Source organism: Chionomys nivalis, chromosome 5 (assembly GCF_950005125.1).
Source record: "Chionomys nivalis chromosome 5, mChiNiv1.1, whole genome shotgun sequence".
Classification (NCBI taxonomy): domain Eukaryota; kingdom Metazoa; phylum Chordata; class Mammalia; order Rodentia; family Cricetidae; genus Chionomys; species Chionomys nivalis.
The window spans coordinates 25,109,233-25,133,342 of record NC_080090.1 but is presented as its reverse complement, the minus strand read 5'-3'; the positions used below and the strand labels follow the sequence as shown (position 1 = coordinate 25,133,342).

Below are 24,110 nucleotides of genomic sequence, written 5' to 3'. Positions count from 1 at the left end.
CCATTGTGTGCCATACATATTTATTTCTAAAATGCCACTAAATTTAATGTAACCATGTAGTAACTTAGAAGAAATAATTTTGGAAATATCAGTATGGAAAAGAGGTATATCGTATTTTCTGTAAGATTATGTGATTTATTCTGTAATGCCTTTCTGAATTCTTAAAAAAATAATATACAGGTGTATATTATTAAGGTGATTATTTTTGTTCTATAAAAAACTATAGAACAAAACACATCATTTTCAGTTGGTTTTCATTCAGAAAGGCCATTTTGAGACTAGTTATAATGGTGAACACATATAGTTCCAGTTACTTGGGAGGCCAGAGCAGGACTTGAGCCTATGAATTCAAGAACTAGCCAGCTTAGTGAAACCCTCATCGCAGAAATCAAAATGCAGTTTGAGGTAAAGACCTTTGAGAATGTACTGATGTTGCTACGTTTCCTGAGTCCTCTCTGTGAGTGCCACACAAAGAATAAAGTAGAGCCAGCTGTGGTAGCTCATCCCTATAGTCCCTGCAGCCAATGCAAGAGGACCCCAGGTTTGAGGCTAGAGAGACCCTGTCTCAGAAAAGGGAGGGGAGAGGGAAGAGAAAGAGTTCAGTGTATTAGTGTGATATGTTGTTTGAATGTTTGTCTGACTCATGGTCTTAATGAGTCTTTTTTTTTTTTTTTTTAATCCAAGAAGCTGAAAAAAGTGAAGACTCCTCAGGTACTGCAGGCCTCTCAGGCTTACATCGTACATACAGCCAGGACTGTAGCTTTAAGAATAGCATGTATCATGTTGGAGATTATGTCTATGTTGAACCTGCAGAGGCCAATCTACAGCCACATATCGTCTGTATTGAGAGACTATGGGAGGATTCAGCTGGTAAGTTTGTTTTGAATTGAAGGACACGTACTAGAAATAGGGCTTAGTGGCTAAGAGCACTTGTTGCTTTTGCAGAGGACCTGAGTTGAGTTCCCAATACCTACTCATGACTTACAACCATCCCTAACTCTAGTTCAGGAGAACCGATGCTCCCTTCTGACTTTTGCAGCTGCCGGAACTACACATGGAACACGTACATACAAGCAGGCAAAACACTTATACATACATATTTTTTAATATAAAAAATTTTAAAGACAGATTGATGAAATATAACTATTTGCTTTTCCTTTATCCTCTGGAAGAAAAATTTTAACTCATTTATTTAAGCTTTCCAACAATAGCTATATCAATATACTGTTCACTGTACCAATAAATATAATTAAGCACAATACTGTATACAAACATGGGATCTAACACTGTTGGGCAGTTCCACAGTAGAGTCAGAAATTAACTTCTTAATGTGTGGAGAAGAGTTGTTTACTCAGTAACACTTGGAGCTAAACTCTGTAGGAAGGCAGAGATTCCTCTATGATGCTCATCCTGTAGCATGAGCAAAAGACTCAGGTTTTTAGCTAGCAGACTTTTTCCAATGGATGTCATACATCAAGAAAGCTTATTAATAAAGAAAAACATTGTAAGCAAACATATAACTGAGCTTATAATTTGTTGTCAAAAAAAACAAAGAAAAAAACCACAAAAACAAAAAACCACCTTTAAGCTGTTTTGGTGGCACATACCTGCCATCCCAACGCTCAGGAGGTTGAGGTCATCCTGGGCTACAGTGAGACCTGACTAAAAACAGAAAACTAAAATAATAGAATGTTGCCTCTGAGACAGTAGAATGAAGCTAACAGCATGTTCAAATGTGATATAGGCAGTCCAGTTCTTTAAGCCGCCAATCAGCTTTTGAATTCCATCACCTTTTTGCTTAGGTCCTTCCCTTTGCCTGCTTCTTCACTGAAACACAGTGCTCCAGTGTATATCGACCCAGCAGCTCTTCTGACCTCCTCCTCTCTGTTACATACCTCTGAAGTGCTAAGTGCTGTTTTCTAGGGTCTCATAGTGCTTCTCTGTTTTAAAATATTATTTCCTCTAAAATAATTCTGTCAAGAAATTTTCATCTAAAACCACAGTGTTTAAACCTTGGCATAATGGCTTAGTAAAATGTTTTATAATTCTGCAAAGAATATGAGGTTTCTCTTAATAATTCTTTTCTTTCTCTGTTTTTGAGGTGAAAAATGGCTGTACGGCTGTTGGTTTTATCGGCCAAATGAAACATTCCATTTGGCTACACGAAAATTTCTGGAAAAAGAAGTTTTTAAGAGTGACTATTACAATAAAGTTCCTGTTAGTAAAATTCTAGGCAAATGTGTAGTCATGTTTGTCAAGGTAAGAAACTCATTCATTCCGGTGATACCATTATCTGGAAATACAATTTTAAATATAAAACTCTGTATTTAAAAAAAGAATTAGAAACTCAGGCTGTGCCGTGTGGTGGCACAGGCCTTTAAGCCCAGCACTTGGGAGGCAGAGGCAGGCAGATCTCTGTGAGTTCAAGGCCAGCCTGGTCTACAGAGCTAGTTTCAGGACAGACAGGGCTACACAGAGAAACCATGTCCCAAAAACCCCCTCCAGAAAAATAGAAAATTAGAAACTCTGTTTCAGACATCTTTCACCTACATCTATTTATAAGAAATTAACATGAATATAATTGTGAGAGACCATTTCCTATGTACTATTTATCTGCATACAGATATATTCATGTTTTTATGTTGCTGGGCTGTTTTCTAAAGACGGTGTTTTCTGAAAGGTAATCGTTACTACTTATCAGTTTTCTTCTTAGGTAATAAATGTGCAGCTGTCTGTCATATGCACAAGACCCGTCTAAAGCTTTAAGAACATTTTTTTTTTCAGTATATGGAAAGTAATATTTTTCCAAAGGGCAGTCAGCAAAATAAATAGAATTCATATTTATTATTAAAGGGTATATAACCAAGGAAATACCCCCAGTTATCTACCCATTTATCTTTTATTGTCAGAAAGTTTTAATAGTTTAATGTTAAGTTGGTTGGTTAACTTTTTTTATTTTGGGGGTTAATTTTCAGAATATTCACCTACTTGTGTTATTATTCCCAATTCATCCCAGGAATACTTTAAATTATGCCCAGAAAACTTTCGAGATGAGGATGTTTTTGTCTGTGAATCAAGATATTCTGCCAAAACCAAATCTTTTAAGAAAATTAAGCTGTGGACAATGCCCATCAGCTCAGTTAGGTTTGTCCCTCGGGATGTGCCCTTGCCTGTGGTTCGAGTGGCTTCTGTATTTGCAAACGCAGATAAAGCAGATGATGAGAAGAATACAGACAACTCAGAGGACAGTCGAGCAGAAGACAATTTTAACTTGGAAAAGGTATGTGAATAGTAACCATCTAGAAATGAATTTTAACCTTAAAATATTTATTCCAGAAAAATGAAAAGAAAGAAAAAGATTGAGGGTATAAAACCTTAGTCAAACAAAGAGGAAGAAACCTGGGGAAAAGGAAAAAATTAATTAAAAGTAGTATTTAAAAGTAAGTCAAGGGCCAACATAAAGACAGGTGGATCTCTGTGAGTTTGTTGACCAGCCTGGTCTACAGAGTGAGTTCCAGGACAGCCTGGAAACTTTGTCTCAGAAAACCAAGAATTAATAAATAAAAGTAAATCAAGGGGCAGGCATTGGTGGCACACGCCTTTAATTTCCAGCATTTGGGAGGCAGTTTCAGGACAGGTTCCAATGCTACAGAGAAACCCTGTCTCTAAAAACCAAAAAAAAAAAAAAGTAAATCAACGGGCTAGAGGCTGGAGAAATGGTTTCGCCATTAAGAGCACTAGCTATCAGAGGACCCAGGTTTGATCCCAGCATCCACATGGCAGCTCACAGCAGGCTCTCACTTCCTGTTCCAGGGGATCTTGCTTCTCCAGGCACCAGGCATGCACTGATGCGTAGACATATATGCAGGCAAAATACTCATAATCATAAAAAATTAAATAGACCAATGAGTATTGAGTATTAAGCATCCATAGGTGGATTCTTTTTTTTTTCTGATAAAAAAATTTTCTGCCTCCTCCCGCCTCCCATTTCCCTCCCCCTCCTCCCGCCCCTCTCCCCCTCCCCCCACTCCTCTTCTCCTCCCTCTCCAGTCCCAGGAGCAGTCAGGGTTCCCTGCCCTGTGGAAAGTCCAAGGTCCTCCCCCCTCCATCCAGATCTAGGAAGTTGAACATCCAAACTGTCTAGGCTCCCACAAAGCCAGAACCTGAAGTAGGATCAAAACCCCGTGCCATTGTCCTTGGCCTCTCGTCAGCTCTCATTGTCCACCATGTTCAGAGAGTCCGGTTTTATCCCATGCTTTTTCAGTCACAGTCCAGCTGGCCTTGGTGAGCTACTTGATAGTGTGGAAACAAAACCCCTTCTTAGTTCATTGTGAAAAGCCAGAGCAAACTGTATTCTGTACCCTGCAAAGACCATCAGAAAACTTTATGTTGGTCTCATGTACAACATGAAATTTTGAAATATGAAATCAATATCATATGAAAATTGAAGAAATGGTATTTTTATAAGTGAAATAAATCAATTTTTTTTAAAAAAAAAAACATGATCAAAATGATCAAGGAAGAAAATGTTCCACTTAGAAATGAAGAGATTATTCAAAATAAAGGGGTTTTTATTGTTTTGTGATTATTTACTTATTTTGGTTTTTTGAGACAGGGTTTCTCTTTCTGTCTTGACTGTCCTGAAAGTCACTCTGTCATAGACCAGGCTGGCCTCAAACTCACAGAAATGTGCCTGCCTCTGCCTCCCCAAGTGCTTAGATTAAAGGCATGCCTGACTCAAAGGATTTTTTATATTTCATTAGATACTAGTGTTTTTTTTTTTAACTAGCATTTTTGTATCACTTATGCTTTCCAACAATCCCATCTGAGGGGCACACTGTCATTCATTTTATACATGAAGAAATTAAGCATAAGAAATCAGAAAGCCAGTCAGTGGTGGCGCACACCTTTAATCCCAGAATTTGGGAGGCAGAGGCAGACAGATCTCTGTGAGTTCGAGGCCAGCCTGGTCTACAAGAGCTAGTTCCAGGAGTGGCTCCATAGCTACTGGGAAACCCTGTCTCGAAAAAAAAAACAGAAAAAGGAAGCAAGGAAAGAAAGAAAGTATAGTAGAGGTCAGGGGAAGGTACCAAGATAGTGGTTAGTTCTCCTCTCCTTGCTTTACTTGTCTAGTGGTAGGTAAGAAGAGGCTACAGTGGAGGGTTATTATACTTTATGGAAACAGCCCATTGTAGTTGTTTCTTGAGTTAATTTGGAGTCTCTGTCTGCTCCTTGCTTTATCTGCCATTTTTTAACCAGTTCCTTTCCACAGGAAAAAGAAGATGTTCCTGTGGAGATGTCCAATGGTGAACCAGGTTGCCACTACTTTGAGCAGCTTCATTACAATGACATGTGGCTGAAGGTTGGCGACTGTGTCTTCATCAAATCCCATGGCTTGGTGCGCCCTCGTGTGGGCAGGTGAATTAGGGAAGATGCGGTTGGGACTGAGAGTTGAGACTTAGTATTCCACGCTCAGAGCAAAGACAAAAGTCCCTCCCCTGGCAGTTTCTCCAGCTTCCTCACACCACATTTTCCCTGCTCCTACTTATGTGACAAGCAGAACAGTATACACATGTGTACAATCCCAGCAATTGGCAGGCTGGGGCAGGAAGAGCAAAGGTTCCAGACTAGATCCTGTCTCAAAACAGACAAACACTCAAAGAATCAAAGATAATTTTGCTTCAGTAGAGATTTGTTCAAATAGGAAAATAAATAAAAGCATCTTGGATAAGTAAAGTTGTATGTTATATCCTGATACATACTGTTGAAATTGGAGCCAGGAAGGGGGTCAGAACAGAGAGAATGGTCTGTATAAATTTCACTAAAAATCTGACAGTTGAGCAAACATGAAGAAATTGTGAATATCGGAGAAAACATTCAAAGCAGAGTTAATAGCCAATGTAAAGGCTTGAGAGATAAGTACACCACACTTAAACCAGCGATTTACTACTAGCAGAGTGAATCCTGTATACGGTAGTAGATAGGGGCAAAGGATAATATGCAAATTATGTAAGGTTTTCAGAGACCATAATGAGCACTTGAACTCTTTTTTTTTTCTTTTTTTTGATTTTTATTGAGCTCTACATTTTCCTCTGTTCCCCTCCCTGCCTCAGCCCTCCCCCCTTTAATCTTCCCCCAAGATCCCCATGCTCCCAAATTACTCAGGAGATCTTGTCTTTTTCTACTTCCCATGTAGATTGGATCTATGTAAGTCTCTCTTAGTGTCCGCATTGTTTTCTAAGTTCTCTGGGACTGTGGTTTGTAGGCTGGCTTTCTTTGCTTTATGTTTAAAAACCACCTCTGAGTGAGTACATGTGATAATTGTCTTTCTGTGTCTGGGTTACCTCACTCAAAATAATGTTTTCTAGCTCCATCCATTTTCCTGCAAAATTCAAGCTGTCGTTATTATTTTTCTGCTGTGTAGTACTTCATTGTGTAAATGTACCAAAGTTTCCTTATCCAAATTCAGTCGAGGGGCATTTAGGTCGTTTCCAGGTTCTGGCTATGACAACCAGAGTTGCTATGAACATAGTTGGGCACATGTCCTTGTGCACAATTGAGCATCCTTTGGATATATACCCAAAAGTGGTATTACTGGGTCTTGAGGAAGGTTGTTTCCCAATTTTCTGAGAAATCGCTACACTGATATCCAAAGGGGTTGTACCAGCTTGTATTCCCACCAGCAATATAGGAGTGTTCCTTTTCCCCACAGCCTCTCCAGCATAAGTTGTCATCAGTGTTTTTGATCTTGGCCATTCTTACAGGTGTAATATGGAATCTCAGAGTTGATTTGATTTGCATTTCTATGATGGCTAAGGATGTTGAGCATTTCCTTAAGTGTCTTTCAGCCATTTTAGATTCCTCTGTTGAGAGTTCTCTGTTTAGGTCTGTACTCCATTTTTTTTTTTTTTATTGGATTATGTGTTCTTTTGGTGACCAATTTCTTGCGTTCTTTGTATTTTTTGGAGATTAGACCTCTGTCTGATGTGGGGTTAGTGAAGATCTTTTCCCATTCTGTAGACTGTCGTTTTGTTGACAGTGTCCTTTGCTTTACAGAAGCTTTTCAGTTTCAGGAGGTCCCATTTATTAATTGTTTCTCCCAATGTCTATACTGGTGGGGTTATATTTAGGAAGTGATCTGTGCCAATGCGTTCAAGGAGCACTTGAACTTTTGTAGAGTTAAAGTATCTTTGTATTGTTTCGAGTAGAGCAGTAACATTTGACTCTTGATTTAATAAGATTGTTCTGCTTTCTCCTTATTGAAACTGAGAGGATTCAAGAATGGAAAGCAAAGGGATCTGCTAGGAGGCTACTGTAATAATCCAGGCAAGAAGGATAGCCTCTTAAATGTGGCTGGTTACAGTATTATTTAGGAGGTTAGTCTAATGGCATTTCTAATCAGTGGACTATGGAGTCTACGAGTAGAGGAGTCAAGGGTGACTCCTGTAAATTGGTATGGTAAATTGAAAGGTAAGACTTAGTATTCTTCACTCAAAGGAAGATGCCATTTTATTTTGTCTGGAACCCTGAAAATGTGGGACAATCATATTAATTTTTAATTTGATAAAAAATAAATGTATAAGTAAATATAGCAGCTGAAGGAGAAATCATTTTAGTGCTTGATCTTCGCCCAAAAGCTTTGAACCTCTATTGTGAAGGAACACTTGCTAAATCCAGTGACAAATGATTAGCTCTTTTCATTTTCATCCTGAGCATCTCAGGAAGAAAATGTGTGAGCTTCATAAAGTGTTTTAGTTACCTACCTTGATACTATGTTAGTCTTTTCTCACAGAGGGGACTATTGTCCTTTTCTTTTTCAGAGTTGTCTTCTCTGAAGGTATCTTAAAGTGTGAGGAGCATTTGTGAAATTCCTCTAGATGCTGCATACTGTTACATTTTAGTTAGTGTACTTTTTATTAGATAATCAATCAAGACTAAATTATTATAACTTAATTTCTCTGTTCTCCTCTCGCCAAGAATTGAAAAAGTATGGGTTCGAGATGGAGCTGCATACTTTTATGGCCCCATCTTCATTCACCCAGAAGAAACAGAACATGAGCCCACAAAAATGTTCTACAAAAAAGAAGTGTTTCTGAGTAATCTGGAAGAAACCTGCCCCATGAGTTGTATTCTGGGTAAGTATTTGTCCTTTTTCATCACAGGTGTTCTACAAAACATTGATTAAACATTACTGTTCTACAAGGCACTCTTCTTGGCATTGGGTCTACTGCAGTATAAAAATACCAAAGTCTTTGCTTTCATAAAGACATTGGAACAAAGGCTGGGGAGTCAATAAATAAATAACAGAACACCAAGTGGTAATTAGAGTTTTAAATGAAAATAAAACAAAGAAGATTGACAATAATGTTGAGGCAAGGTCATGTGATTGGTCATAATTTTGCTGATAGATGCTATGTGACTTGACCCTAGTATGGCTTAAAAATAAAAGAATTATCTGAGGCTCTCTTCTGGGTACAGCAAATGCCTTGGCCTAGATTATCTGTTTGTGTGTGAGACCTAAAAGGGTTGGGTAACTAGAGCATAGGGAAGGGATGTGGTTTAAGGAATGCACCCTCAGAGTTTTCTGAATACTCACATAGTAGATCTTGTAGACAGTGCAGTGATTGGACTTGAAAGGAAATGGTCGGAATGTTGAGCAGAACTGTGGTGTGTGGTGACACACATACTTAGAGGTAAGAATCGTGGCAGCTGTGTAAACAATGTTAAAAGAGTAAATAGGAGATGGGGGACTGGTCTAATGATTCAGTTTCCGTTAGATTCTTTTTTTTTTTTTTTTTTTTGGTTTTTCGAGACAGGGTTTCTCTGTGGCTTTGGAGCCTGTCCTGGAACTAGTTCTTGTAGACCAGGCTGGTCTCGAACTCACAGAGATCCACCTGCCTCTGCCTCCCGAGTGCTGGGATTAAAGGCGTGCGCCACCACCGCCCGGCTGCTCCGTTAGATTCTTAAACTTGATCATTTTATTTTCTCCATTCCAAACTAATGTCTTGATTTCTGTTTGGTCATCTACCAAGTATTCCCAAGGGTATTTGATAGGCTTCCTGTAGCCTGATAATAGGTTTCTCCACCACACATTAAGCCAGATCAAGCTGAATTAAAAAGTAGAAGACCAGGTATATTTGAGCAAAGCAACTCCTGGGTGAGTCCTCCAGCCCCCAGAGATCTGGGCAGGAGCAAGAAAGAAATCACACAGCCAGTCTAGAGGTGGGAGCTTAAATACCCTGTAGATTGAGGGTGGGACTCCACAAGCGGGGTTTGTGCCACTTTGGGCAGGAATTGGAGAGCTGGCAGCCTCAGGGGAGGAGCTACCAATTGACAATTTTTCTGAGAGGGCAGGGTTTAGAGAGGGAAGAATGGCTGCTTCAAGCAGGGGTGAGCTGGAGATTCTAGCCGAACAGTACTGTTTCTTAGATCTAGTTGTATGTCCTATCATAGGTTAACAGTGTTGCCAGCTGTTGTGTTTCTCCATGCTCTGAGAGCCACTAGATCATATACTAACTTTGTATATCCCTTGAGATGACTTCCTAAAAGATTCCTAGTAATAAGCTTTACAATGATGGTTAATATTTTGCAGATTCCCCCACCAACGCTCCTCGTTAGAGGCTGAACCAGGGCCTTGTGTTTGCTAAGGCACACACTCTACCATTAACCTGCATAGCTACAAACAGTCCCTTATTGTTCATGGTTTTAAAGAAGCCTCCATGGATCTCAAACAAAAAGGAATTTGCAGAGTCAAACATATGTTAGTTTTTATTTGATGATATATTAGCTAAACTGTTTGGGTGCTTAAAATTATTTTCAGAATTAAATATGGCAACACTGTTGAGTTATTCAGCATATTTTCAACTTTCTGTCATGAAGAAAGTGAACTAAGACCAGTAAAATTTGCCTTTCTATAGCAGGAAATATCTTCCCTTTTTTTTTTTTTTTTTTTTTTTGGTTTTTCGAGACAGGGTTTCTCTGTGGTTTTGGAGCCTGTCCTGGAACTAGCTCTTGTAGACCAGGCTGGTCTCGAACTCACAGAGATCCGCCTGCTTCTGCCTCCCGAGTGCTGGGATTAAAGGCGTGCGCCACCACCGCCCCACTCAGGAAATACCTTCCTTTTAAAGTCTGATCCAAACTAAAGTCATTTTCTAGTGTAAGCCCAACAAGATTAAAAAGCATTCTGAAGGTGAGGCTGAAGTGTCCTCTTGCTAGGGAAGCTGTATAATTTATTGGGTTAATTTTTATTTAATTTTAATTTTGGTACAACTTTTCATATGACTTTTACCTTTTCTTTGACAGAGGTAAAAGCCATGGCCCCTCAGTAGAACCCAAAGAACATTGCCTCTAGCAATAAATTCCTAGGAGCATAGGAGACTACCGAAGTATAGCTCATCACAAATAATATATACTGCTGTTCCAGGAACAATATTGAGGATTTTTATTTTTGTTTTGAAGAGCTCGAGGAGGGGGCTCTCACATAGTTATGACTGTCCTGGAACTCAACTATGTAGAGCAGGCTGGCCTGAAACTCACAGAGATCCATCTCCCTCTATCTTCCAAGTGTGCACCTCAATGCCTGACTCAACCTAGCTCACTTTTTTTTTTTTTTTTTAAAAAAAGAGAGATGATGTCTCACAATGAAGCCCTGACTGGCCTGTGACTCGATATGTAGACCAGGCTTGCATGAAACTTAGATCTCCTGACTGTTACAGATGGTTATCAGCCAGCATGTGAGTGCTAGGAACCAAACCTGGGTCTTCTGCAAGACAGCAGCCAGTGCTCTTCTGCTGAGCCATCTCACCACCACCACAAACTCATTCTTGAGTTTTGTTTTTTTATTTAAAGTATATAGCAAAGCTATACTTTAAGCAACGGCCATCCTTTTCCACACAATGTGGGCTGGATCAGGGTTCATATGAAACTCTGCGAAGTCTTAGTGTTCACTCATTGAGATTGCATGAAAGTTGTTAGCAGTGGACTCTTGACTTAGTTAATTGTTTTAAAAGACAAATGTTGAACCAGGCCAGTGGTATAAACCAGTATTCCCAAGTACTTGCAGACTAGGAGCATAGGAATTTGAAGTTAGCCTGAGCAACATAATGAGATCTATATAAAAAGTTTCAAGGGAATGGGGCATGACAAAATGACTGATCAGGTAAAAGGCACTTGCCTTTTAACCTTATAACCTTAGTTCAATCCCTGGGAACTACACACTGGAGGGAGAGAACTGAATATTTTAAGTAGTCCTCTGACCTCCACATGTGCTACCCTATTCATACATACACACAGCTAAAAAAATTGAGACTACTCTCACTCAGCCTGTAGCCCCAGTTGACTTGGAACTCTATGCAGACCAGGCTACCCTAGAACTCATGGAGAACTGTCTGACTCTGCCTCCTGAGTGCTGAGTTTAAAGTCGTAAAAGTTAAAAAAAGAAAGAAGAAAAATTAAATTCCCAATTTTAAAAAAAATGTTCACAGGGGGGCGCTGGAGAGATGGCTCAGCAATTAAGAGCACTGGCTAATCTTTCAGATGACCTGGGTTTAATTTCCAGCACCCACTTGACAGTTCACAATTCCTGTTCCAGGGATCTGACACCTTCACACAGACATACATACAAGCAAAACACCAATGCACAGAAAGTACAAGTAAATAATTTTTTAAAAGAATAACTCACCTTAACAAGTAGATAGAACTGGGCTTTCCTAAAAGCTGAATAGTCTGGTAGCTAAACCACAGTCAGCATAGTTGAGTGAACATTCAGACCACCCAGTCAGCAGCCTCTCCTGTCAAAGTCCCACTGTGTGGCACAAAGAAATGTGTTAGACCAGGAGGCTAGAGATGAACTAGCAAAAATCTTCCAAGACTTAAAAAAGGGGAAACTTGGAGCTGGTACTTACATTGTTTTTTCCCTACAAGATGGAGTTTATTGAAAAATAAGTAATTAGGTGCCCTGAGAATGAACAATCACCAAATTGTCACCTGCAAATGACTACTGGAAGACCTGAAAGTGCTCCTCTAGCCCTTTCTTTCAGACCATCCCAGATACTTAATGATACAGTTAGCTCTGACCAGCCAACCCTAAAATGTAGCTAGTATTTGAAGGCATCCTGGAAACCTACTTAACAGTATCTCTGGTAAGGTGTCTCTGTGACATACAGGCGAGAGGAACACTATAAACATAAGAGATAAATAATTTTGTTTGTTTTTCAACACAGGGTTTCTCTGCATAGTCCTGGCTGTCCTGGAACTCACAGTGTAGACCAGGCTGGCCTTGAACTCATAGAGATCCACCTCCTCCACCTCCTAAGTGCTGGGATTAAAGGCGTGCACCACTACTGCCCAGTAATAAATAAATACATCTTTAAAAAAAAATTTTAAAAATCTCTAAAATAAGCCGGGCGGTGGTGGCGCACGCCTTTAATCCCAGCACTCGGGAGGCAGAGGCAGGCGGATCTCTGTGAGTTCGAGACCAGCCTGGTCTACAAGAGCTAGTTCCAGGACAGGCTCCAAAACCACAGAGAAACCTTGTCTCGAAAAACCAAAAAAAAAAAAAAAAAAAAAAATCTCTAAAATATTACTGATGTGCTGTGCTCTCACATTTGTCAGTCAGACCAGCAGGAGCTGCCCTCACCCAGAGCTCAGCTTTAATATCATCCTCATTCTGATCTCTTGCTTGCAAACTGTGACAGTAGTTTATAAGGTATTTTTAGAATATGATTGTTGTTTATAAGAAAAGTGGTTGTTGGCCGGGCGGTGATGGCGCACGCCTTTAATCCCAGCACTCGGGAGGCAGAGGCAGGCGGATCTCTGTGAGTTTGAGCCAGCCTGGTCTACAGAGCTAGTTCCAGGACAGGAACCAAAAGCTACAGAGAAACCCTGTCTCAAAAAATCAAAAAAAAAAAAGAAAAGTGGTTGTTGCAGTCACCTCTCTCCAGAGTATTTCTTTCAGCTCTTAAGGTGTTATTAGAAATAGCACTTAGAAATTTTCTTGTAAAAAAAAGTTATTTCAATATAAAGTTTTAATGTCAACATAATAATTAAACTAGAAATTTACTTTTTTTCTCTTCTTTTTCTTTTCTTTTCTTTTTTTTAAAAACAAATAACATCCCTTATTTGGGCTGGTCATGTAGAACTCTTGCTTAAATCCCCGGTTTCCATCTCCAGGATTACAGAAAAACAGAATACTTATTTCCCAAAGCATTCCATTCCCCATTGCTTCTTACCACATCTTAAATATATATTCCTGCCCTGTAAGTCATCTGATACTTAGGCCCCAAATGATAATATGTGGTTAATTTGCCTTTTAATGTGCTGTGGTCTCAATATGTGTGCCCCTCTATGATTCATAGGTCAAAACTTAATGTCAGTAGGATCTTTTGGGAGGTGCTTAGGTCATAAAGGCTGTGCACTAAATAACAGTTTTAGAGAGGGGTCATAGAAATTGGTTTACTCTCTTATGCTCCAGGTACCTAGAAGCTTTCTGGTTCAGTGAACAGAAATGTAGCAGACACTGACGTCTTCGTTTGGGACTTCCTAGTTTCTAAAACTGGAAATTTTTCTTTTTCTTTTTTTTTTTTTTCCGAGACAGGGTTTCTCTGTAGCTTTTGGAGCCTGTCCTGGAACTAGCTCTTGTAGACCAGGCTGGCCTCGAACTCACAGAGATCCGCCTGCCTCTGCCTCCCGAGTGCTGGGATTAAAGGCGTGCACCGCCACCACCCGGCTAAAACTGGAAATTTTTCTATTCTTTAGAAATTTCTCAGTATACAGTAGTATTGCTGTAGCAACCTAAACAGACTAATATCTTCAACTTGGGTTTTGATCCTACTGCACATACTGGCTTTGTGGGAGCCTAGGCTGTTTGGATGTTCACCTTAATAGACCTGGAAGGAGGTGGGAGGTCCTTGGACTCCCCACAGGGCAGGGAACCCTGACTGCTCTTAGGGCTGATGAGAAAGGGGGAGTTGATTGGGGGACGGGGACAGATATGGGAGGCGGTGGCGGGGAAGAGACAGAGAAATCTTTAATAAATAAATAAATTAATAAAAATAAATAAATAAATAACAATCAGTATCTTTTAAAAAAAATTACAACACTGTTTGGCCAATAGCTTAAGTGTATTTCTAGCTAGCTCTTACAACTTAAATTAACCCATTTCTATTATTTTGTATTTTACCACAAGGCTCGTGGTTTACCAGTAAGGTTTTCTGGCATCTGTCTCTTCTGGCAGCTACATGGCATCTTTCTAACTCTGCCCTCTCTCTCTCTCTCTCTCTCTCTCTCTCTCTCTCTCTCTCTCTCTCTCTCTCTCTCTCTCTCTCTCTCATATATATATACATACATATATATATATACATATATACATATGTATATATATATATACACACACATATACATATATACATATATACATCTTTTCCAGCTTGGCTATATTCTGCCCTGCTATAGGCCAAAGCAGCTTTGTATATTAACCAATGGTAGTAAAACATATTCACAGCATACAGAAGGGAATCCCACATCAAGAGACTGAGAAATTGAGACTAGCTAAGAGGATGTTGTTTAGTGGACTTAGAGTTTCTGTTTGGGATGATGAAAAAGATTCTGAAATAAATAATGGTGATGGCTACACTGTGCATATACTTTTTTTAAAAAAAAAATCTTATTTTTCTTCCTCAAACAAGATTTGAAGAGCTGGGCGGTGGTGGCGCACGCCTTTAATCCCAGCACTGTGAGTTCGAGACCAGCCTAGTCTATAAGAGCTAGTTCCAGGACCGGCTCCAAAACCACAGAGAAACCCTGTCTCGAAAAACAAAACAAAACAAAACAAAAAAAGAACAAGATTTGAAGATAGATCTATTTGTAGCTTTCCTGGTGTAGAGCTGGTAGGCATATTTCACTTAGAAGACTATCTTGACAGCCATGTTCCTTGTCATTTTGGGGGAAGAATTGTCTTTAGCCCATTTAAGCAGTGGTCAAGTGTCCAGGTGTGGTGTTGCACACCTCTGTTCCTAGCACTTGGGAGCAGAGTCAGGAGAATCTCTGTTCTTTTAAAGACAGCCTGATCTATCTACATAGAGAGACCCTGTCTCAGTGATGAAGATGAGGAGGAGGATCCAATAGCCACAGAAATGTTACTTTAACCACTAAGATAATAATTCCAGGACTGTGACCTACTGGACATTCTGTTCCTAGTATATTTGTTGGTTGTTTCCTTCATTGTAAACCTATTTAATGTTTTAGCAGTTTTATTAGTAAAGCAAGAAAAATAATAGTTTAAATTTTTATATTGAGCTATACATTTTTCTCCACTTCCCTCCCTTCCTCTCCTCTTCCCTCCATCCTCCCACACTCCCAATTTACTCAGGAGATCTTATCTTTTTCTCCTTTTTGTGTAGATCCATATATGTCTCTCTTAGGGTCCTCTTTGTTTTCTAGGTTCTCTGGGATTGTGAATTGTAAGCTGGTTTTTCTTTGCTTTATGTCTAAAAGCCACTTAGGAGTGAGTACATATTATATTTGTCTTTCTGGGCCTTAAATTTTTAAAAGGAAAAAGAGCCAGAGTTTTTAAAAAAGAAACACTGTATGGAGAAAATCCAAGAGATAATCTGATAAACTATTATAATAAGTAAGTGAAAATACCAAGATACTTTATTCCATGTGCCATCAAGAAGGAATTTGAAGATTGCACCACTTAAATATTCAGTACCTAGGAATCCTTCATGATGTATAAAGAGCCAAGTGTGGTGGTGCAGGTCCTTAATCCCAGCATTCGAAGAGGCAGAGACTCAGGATCACTGAAAGTTCCTGGCCAGCACGGACTGCACCGTCTTATAATTCATCAATTATAAAGCAAAAATAAAAGACACATACACAGACCGCTATAAGAAATTTAATGGTAAATAATGCCTATAAATTCTCATGGAACGTATGGGAGAGGACATTTTAAACGCATGCCTTAAATGTACATGTGTTCTCTCAACTAACAAACAGGTATTGCTTGACGAGTATTTGGGGAGAGAGGGACTGGAGACAGAAAATTGAATTTACCTTACTGATCACACATGTATTGGGTCAGATAATAGATAGACAAATGCATTAAAATATTTTGTTGAGGCTACTTAAAATGAGGACTTGTAGTTAAACGTACATGCTTCATCCATCTCTAGGAGCAAGAATGCATGAAACCATAAGAGCAAAAAGGTGGTGGAAAAATTACAAGAAAACTTTATATTAAAAAGATAATAAGAACCTAATATGGGTTAGCATACCAGAGAAAGCTGATACCTAATTCTCCTACAAGCAAACCCAGTAGAGAACTCTAGAAGTGACAGGCATATTCAACAACAGGAATTTGTTACTGTATTGTTTTCCTTGTTACTGACTTGTAAGAGATTTTTAATATATTGTAAAAACAAATTCTTTGCCAGTTACCTGGCTCATGAATATTTCCTCATGGAAGAAGACTTATCTTTTTATTTTCTTAATTCTGTCTTTTGAAAAACAGAGGAAATTTTTTATTTTGCTGAGGCCCAGCATATATGTTTACATATATAATATATGTATACGTATATTATACGTATATATTTATGTATACATATATATTACATGTATATTTCCTTTTCCTTCTTTTTTGGTTCTGTATGTTACTTTAATCTTTGTATGTCTCAAGGTTGTATAAATTTTGTTTTCTGTGAGAAGTTTTTATTTTACTTCATAGGTATTAAAATGTATCTATTAACAGTAGCCACTAGCTACATGTAACTCTCAAACACTTAAAATGTGGCTTGTCTGGTTAAGTTGTATTATATACACTACAATTACAAAATATATGAAAGAGAATAATGATAACTATGCTAATCTTTATATATAATAAAATGCTGATATTTGGATATATGGAGCAAAGCAATATATTGATAAATTAAAGATGTTATGCAAATTACAAAAGACCCAAATTAATGAAAGTGATCTGTTATATTAAAGGAAGAGCTCACTATTTTAAGGATATCCATTCTCCCAAAACTAATCTATAAATTCATTGTAATTCCTATCAAGATCTTTTTGTTGTTGTTGTTTGTTTTTTGAGACAGGGTTTCTTTGTGTAACAGCCCTAGCTGTCCTGGAACTAGTTCTTGTAGACCAGTCTAGCCTTGAACTCGCAGAGATCCACCTACCTCTACCTCCCAAATGCTGGGATTAAAGGTATGTGCCACCACCTCCCGGTTCAAGATCTTTTTTTAATGTGTATAGACATTTTGTCTGCACATATGTCTGCATGCTGTGTACGTGCCTCGTGCCCATGGAGGCCAAAAGAGGGCATCATTAGATGCTCTGGAACTGGAGTTATATACAGTTGTAAACTGTTATAGGTACTAGGAATTAAATTCTGGTCTAGTTAAGGAGTAGCCAGTAAGCTGCTGAACCATCTCTCCACCTCCCAAATCCAACAACTTTTAGAGAAAAATTGTATTATTTGGTGAAATCAGGGCTGTGTTTCACCTGTGGTTAGGGGCCGTAGTAGGAACCCAAGCCAAAGCACTTAGATACATTTATTTCAGGGCTTCCTATCACTTGACTTTTGTTTTGAAATGGGAGTCTTGTTGCCCAGGCTGACCTGGAACCCAGTATGTGTCTGAGAAGGACCTTCAACTTCAACACTCATGCTTCCCCCTCTGCAGCACTACGGGTTACAGGCATAGTTAACCATGCTTGGTTGTGCATGCTAGGCAAGCACTCAGCCAGATGAACCACATCCCTATCTCTGGTCTCTCACTAATAATTGATTCCTTAGCTATGAAGAGAATTTTTTTTAATCATTTTTCATCTCTGTTTTTTCTTCTCTAAAACATAAAAAATGGCTTTTCCTAACTAAAAGTCTATTGAGTTTGGTAAATAAATACCATGTATTTCTAAGGCAGTAATAGCGCTCTTGAACTTCTAAATGTTTCTGACCTGCTGGGTGATGGTGGCAGCACTCAGGAGGCAGAGGCAGGCAGATCTCTGTGAGTTCGAGGCCAGCCTGATCTACAAGAGCTAGTTCCAGGACAGGCTCCAAAGCTACAGAGGAACCCTGTCTCGAAAAAAAAAAATACATAAATAAATGTTTCTGACCTGTTGGTTTTTTGTTGTTGTTGTTGTTGTTGTTTGTTTGGTTGGTTTTTGGTTTTTTTATTTTTTTTTGGTTTTTTTTTTTTTTTTTTTTTTGGTTTTTTCGAGACAGGGTTTCTCTGTGGTTTTGGAGCCTGTCCTGGAACTAGCTCTTGTAGACCAGGCTGGTCTCGAACTCACAGAGATCCACCTGCCTCTGCCTCCCAAGTGCTGGGATTAAAGGCGTGTGCCACCACCGCCCGGTTCTGACCTGTTTTAAATGTACGTATACAATGAGTTGTTGGCTGTGAGCATTTTTAGTCTGTCCAGTAATAAAAACAGGGTTGTTCTTGTCACTTTTGATTGGATTCTTTTTCAAATATTTATTTATTATGTATACAATATTCTGTTTGTGTGTATGCCTACAGGCCAGAAGAGGGCATCAGACCTCATTACTGATGGTTGTGAGCCACCATGTGGTTGCTGGGAATTGAACTCAGGACCTTTGGAAGAGCAGGCAATGCTCTTAACCACTGAGCCATTTCCTTCTTGCTCCTCCCTGCCTAGGAATCTATTCCACTCAATCATATGAATTTTGTATGTTCTGTATTATACATAAATGGGATAGTGACTATTTTGTCTTTTTCTTGGTATATTTCGTGTAACATAATGTTTTCAAGATTGGTCCATGTTGCGTGTATCAGAATTTCATTTCCTTGTAAGTCTGAGTAATGTCCCATAACAGATATGCATGATGCTTTGTTATCCATTTATCTGTTGTCCAACTTAGTTTTTTTTCTACATTGTAGCTACTATTAATAATGTTGCTGTACATGCTGTAAGAATCATTGCCATACAGTTGTTTGATCCTTCAGTTCTTTGGGCTAGACACCCAAAAGCAGCATTTCATGCGGTAATTATGTTTAATTTTTAAAAAATAGTTCTATTTATTCTTTGACAGTTTCATGCATGTATACAAACTTGATCATATCCACCCCCAAATCCTCCTCCAGTTCCCTATGTTAAGACTACTTTCCATAGCAGCTGCATCAGTTTATTCTCTCCAGTTTCTTACTTGCCATTGTTCCTTTTTCCTCTTAGAAGTCATAGTCATGGATATGAAGTGGTACATTGTAGTTTTGATTTGCATCTCCCTAATGATTAATGATGCTAGCGATCATTTTACTGCACCTACTACAATCTTAAATATTTGGGGAAGTCTTTTAATGACTTTTTTCTGTTTTTAATAGAATCTTATAAATGTTAAATTATGGACTTTTAAAAAATATTCTGGGTATTAGATACTTAACTAGATACATAATTTGAAATTTTTTTTCTTCTGTAGGTTGTCTTTTCACTTTTCCAGTAGGATCCTATGGAGTTCAAGAGTTTTTGATTTTGATGAAGTCTGCATTTTAAATTTTTTCATTATTTACTTATGCATATGTTTGTATGTCTCTGTGTCCTCAAGGTGGTCAGAAAGGTGTTGGCTCCCCAAAGTGGGAGTTCCAGAGAGTAATGAGCTGTTTGTTGTGGGTGCTGGGAGTTGAACTCAGTCCTCTTTAAAAACAATAAATGCTCTTTCCCACTGAGGCATTTCTCCAGCCCTGAAGTCTGACCGTTGTCCTCTGTGCTGTGTGTCCCTCTAATGTCTGTTCTAAGAAGCCACTGTTTAATCAGATGATGGAGATCACACCTTAGGTTTTCCTCTGAACCTTATTCGGTAGCTCTTCCATGTAGGCATTTAATCCATTCTGAGTTGACGTAATGTGTGGAATGTGGTGGGGATTGACTTCTTTCATGTAGAAATTTAGTTGTCCAGTTGTACAGGTTTTATTTCTAGGCTTTCAGTTTCATTCTATTCATCTGTATATATCTTTGTGCCATTTTTATCCTTTTGATTTATTTAACTGTGAACCAAAACATAAAAATATAAAATTTGGGACTGGGGAAACAGTTCGGTTTGCCTTGCAAGTTTAAAGACCTGAGTTTAGTCTTCCAAACCTCATTTCACAAAGCCAGGTTTGGTCGTGTGCACTTGTCACCCAGCACGGGAGAGGCGGAGATGGCCTGGGGCTCACTAGCTGGCCAGCCCAGCCTATTAACCATGACAGCGCCTACTCATTCAATCTATCTCCAATTTACTCTTTCAGGGAAATGTGCTGTGTTGTCATTCAAGGACTTCCTCTCCTGCAGGCCAACTGAAATACCAGAAAATGACATTCTGCTTTGTGAGAGCCGCTATAATGAGAGTGACAAGCAGATGAAGAAATTCAAGGGGTTGAAGAGGTTTTCACTCTCTGCTAAAGTTGTAGATGATGAAATTTACTACTTCAGGTAAAGCTTCTAAAACTAAGGGAGAAAGAACACTTGGGCTAACTTATCAAAATAGGATAGCCCAATGTTTTGACTTATTATTAGGTCTTGAACTATCATTACATAATTCCAGTTGAAAATATTAATTTAGCCGGGCGGTGGTGGTGCACGCCTTTAATCCCAGCACTCGGGAGGCAAAGGCAGGCGGATCTCTGTGAGTTCGAGACCAGCCTGGTCTACAAGAGCTAGTTCCAGGACAGGCTCCAAAACCACAGAGAAACCCTGTCTCGAAAAACCAAAAAAAAAAAATAATATATTAATTTAGTGAAACGTGGTAATTCCCATACTTGGGAGGCTGAAACAGGAGGATTGTATAAGTTTGAATCAGCCTGGGCTACAAAGTGAGACTTAGTTGCAGAGAGAGAAGGAAAATATTCAATTAAAAAAATTATTGGACAGTTCTTCTAATAGTACCGTGGCTAAGACACGAGCGACTGTATAATGAAGACAGAAACACTCGGTTCTGGTTGGCAGCCTCTCTGTGGGGCATTGCTCATTTCCATAGGTTATGACCATTCCCTTTTAACATATAGTCCATTAGACCTGACCTGTGCTCTGTGAGTATTCTTCAGAATTATTTCTAAGTAGAAGTGACATCACAAATACCCATTTAAGCTACTTTGTTGCCCTTAGTCTTTAAGACTTAGAGTGACTGTGGAAGGTTGTAAAATGTCATTTGTAGATGTTCAAATCTGCTCTCTGACAACCTGGAAGTGATCAGCAACTTACATCTACTTACTCATTTATTTATTTTTGACACTGTTTTCAGAAAACCAATCATTCCTCAGAAAGAACCTTCACCTTTGTTGGAAAAGAAGATACAATTGCTAGAAGCTAAGTTTGCTGAGTTAGAAGGTGGAGATGATGATATTGAAGAGATGGGAGAAGAGGATAGTGAGGTCATTGAACCTCCATCTCTACCTCAGCTTCAGACTCCCCTGGCCAGTGAGCTGGACCTCATGCCCTACACACCCCCGCAGGTAAGGTGACATGCCCATTACCTGCCTTGTTCTCAGCTCTGGTCTGCAGCAGGTTCAGACATTACAGCCCCTGTATATCCAGCCTTTGTTTTGTTTGAGATGATGTCGGTAACCTAGGCTGGCCTCACTCTTGTTGTGTATTCAAGGTGTGCTTGAACTCTTGCTTTTCTTGCCTCCATTTCCCAGGCACTGGAAGTATAGGCATACACTGCCACGCACTTTTAATATGTGAGCTTTTGCCTAGAAATCTGTAAAAAGGAATAATAGTGGTTTTTTGTTTTGTTTTTGTTTTATTTATTTATTTTAATTATGGTGTTTTATTTGCTTGTCAGAGCCTTTGTTTATTTACTAATTTATTTTGAATTGACAAAAATACATATCACATCATCAAGCCAATAATAATTACTCTTTTAAATTTCATAGAGATGGTTTAATAGCAGTTTAATTGAAGGCTTCTTGCCTTGTAGTGAAGAAAAGAAATAAAGAATGGTATTATGGTCTTAACTCCCTTAATTTTCAGTGGCCATACATGTGATCCTTCTGCCTCCATTTCCACCTCCTAAGTAATGATATTATAGATGTATTCTGCCATACCTGGATACTTGTGTCTTTTAATTTCCCCCTTTTTATGGTTGAGGTGATTCCTATTGTATTTTCCTCATTCAGAATTTTCTCAAGACTTAATTGTGAGGTCACCATTGTAGATTGTAGTCATGGAATTCAATGAAATTTTCACTTATTTTTGTATAAGGCAAGAAAGCAGTATATTTTGACCAAGAAAATGTGAGCTACAAACTGAGTATGTCTATAAAACATTTATTATTGAACCATATGTGTCTGGCTTCCAGAAACTATGTAGCTAACTTGGTGCAATCTTCTGATACCCTATGTAAGCTTTCTGTCTTACAGTCTACCCCAAAGTCTGCCAAAGGCAGTGCAAAGAAGGAAGGTTCTAAACGGAAAATCAACATGAGTGGCTACATTCTGTTCAGCAGTGAAATGAGAGCTGTGATTAAAGCCCAACACCCAGACTACTCTTTCGGGGAGCTCAGCAGACTGGTGGGGACAGAGTGGAGAAATCTTGAGACAGCCAAGAAAGCAGAATATGAAGGTAAATAGAGACCAGGCACAACTGTCCCCACTTTCTAAGAAGAAAGGAGTGTTTTCCAGGAATGCACATACATAGGCAGATTTTACTCTCTTGTTCTTACCACATGCACATGAATTTAGTGTTTTGGACTGTTCCAGCTGACAGAAGTATACCGGCAATCGATGCCAGTACACGGAGTGTTGTCTCTAACTTGGCCTCAGATCCTGGTGGTGGTGTTCCCACAAATTTCTCAAAAAAAAAAAATGGTATTAAAAATTGCATGATTTTATTTCATTTATCCCTGTAGGCACACACAATGAACAGGGGAGTGACTATTCAATAATGTTAACTTTAATTTTGATTAAAATTCACCTGCAAGTGGCCTTTTAAAATAGGTGTCTTCTGTTATGTCTTTTAACAGCCAAAAGCTGTAAGTTAAACTCTAGGCTCAGACTTGGTGTGCCTGGTGCTGTGTCTATGTTCATACCTAATACTAAGACACTTGGATGCTTTTGACAAAGCTCAGCTGTCTTCATTTCCCCTTTACTCTGCAATTAGATCACTTTGAGCCATGAACTATTAGTACTCAAATATTTGGTGGTTCATAGCCATAAATTCTTAAGAGATTTGTGGTGGTTTGGATCTTTTGTTGTTCTAGTTAATATTGGATATGACTTCAATGAATGAGAGAAAGCAATACATTAGGCAGGCCTTTTAACCTTTGAGTTGTCATTTTTCCATTTTAAATATTGTATGTAGATAATGTTCCAATAAAAAGTCTCCTTCCCCACAGTGGTCAGTACACTTCCTGACTAAGTCCAGATCCCTTATTTTCCAGCAAGCATACATTATGAAGGCTGCTTTTTTTACTGAAATCTCCAAAACAACTCTTTTGTAAAAAAAAGATATATTACTATTTATTCTTATAAAATTATCTGACAGTCTTCCTTACGGAACTTCTGGTGAAGCCTAACCCTGTAAGATGCTCTGCCAAAAAATATCTTGTGGCAAAACCTGTTTCAGAAGCATTCCAAACTCTAGGCATAGTCCTGAGTTAGTCTCCTAGATTAATAGTAAAGAACCTTTTTATTATTTGTCATCCATCTTCTGAAGTATGACCAGGTATTTATGTGGTATCTAGGAATACCCTGGAAAGTTAATTTGTGAAACATTCTTTGAGAAAATCTAAGTCAGTCCCATAAGAACCTGTAACTCTGGAACACTTTGATATTTCAGGGCTTACTGCAAGTTATGACCAAATATACCACCTAGTTGGAGGACTGCTGTCTAAGAAATTAGTCTAATATAGTGTAAGCCTGTTTCAAGGCAGACAGCTAGTATTGTGTGGGTAGTTAGTTATTTGTGGTATGGATGGGAGAAAGGGATCTAGAGATAATGTGAAGACAGAATAGCTGGAGCCCGGCCAAGGGAAAAATAAATGATAGTTGAGAAATTCGCTCATGCAGTGGGGTGTCTGGAATTAGGAAGGACCTAGTGAGACGGGAGTTGCATGGTTCAATAGCCTGAAATTCAAACTCTGAACTTTGGGTTTCTCTGCCCACTAAATTCAAAACCCA

At 38.8% G+C, this 24,110-nt stretch overlaps 1 protein-coding gene across 21 annotated transcripts in view; it reads left to right on the top strand.

Moving 5' to 3' along the window:
* Pbrm1 (polybromo 1) overlaps positions 1 to 24,110 on the top strand; it is a 99,450-nt gene that overhangs the window by 61,801 nt on the left and 13,539 nt on the right. For 16 of the 21 annotated variants that reach the window (XM_057770707.1, XM_057770717.1, XM_057770716.1 and 13 more), the window contains 8 exons: positions 685 to 870; positions 2,102 to 2,259; positions 3,017 to 3,280; positions 5,273 to 5,418; positions 7,978 to 8,135; positions 20,241 to 20,424; positions 21,233 to 21,443; positions 22,353 to 22,554. In XM_057770707.1, coding sequence (XP_057626690.1) covers positions 685 to 870; positions 2,102 to 2,259; positions 3,017 to 3,280; positions 5,273 to 5,418; positions 7,978 to 8,135; positions 20,241 to 20,424; positions 21,233 to 21,443; positions 22,353 to 22,554 — 1,509 coding nt within the window. Of the gene's footprint in view, positions 1 to 684; positions 871 to 2,101; positions 2,260 to 3,016; positions 3,281 to 5,272; positions 5,419 to 7,977; positions 8,136 to 20,240; positions 20,425 to 21,232; positions 21,444 to 22,337; positions 22,555 to 24,110 lie in introns of all 21 variants that reach the window. The other 5 variants (XM_057770708.1, XM_057770713.1, XM_057770710.1 and 2 more) reach the window with 1 other exon arrangement.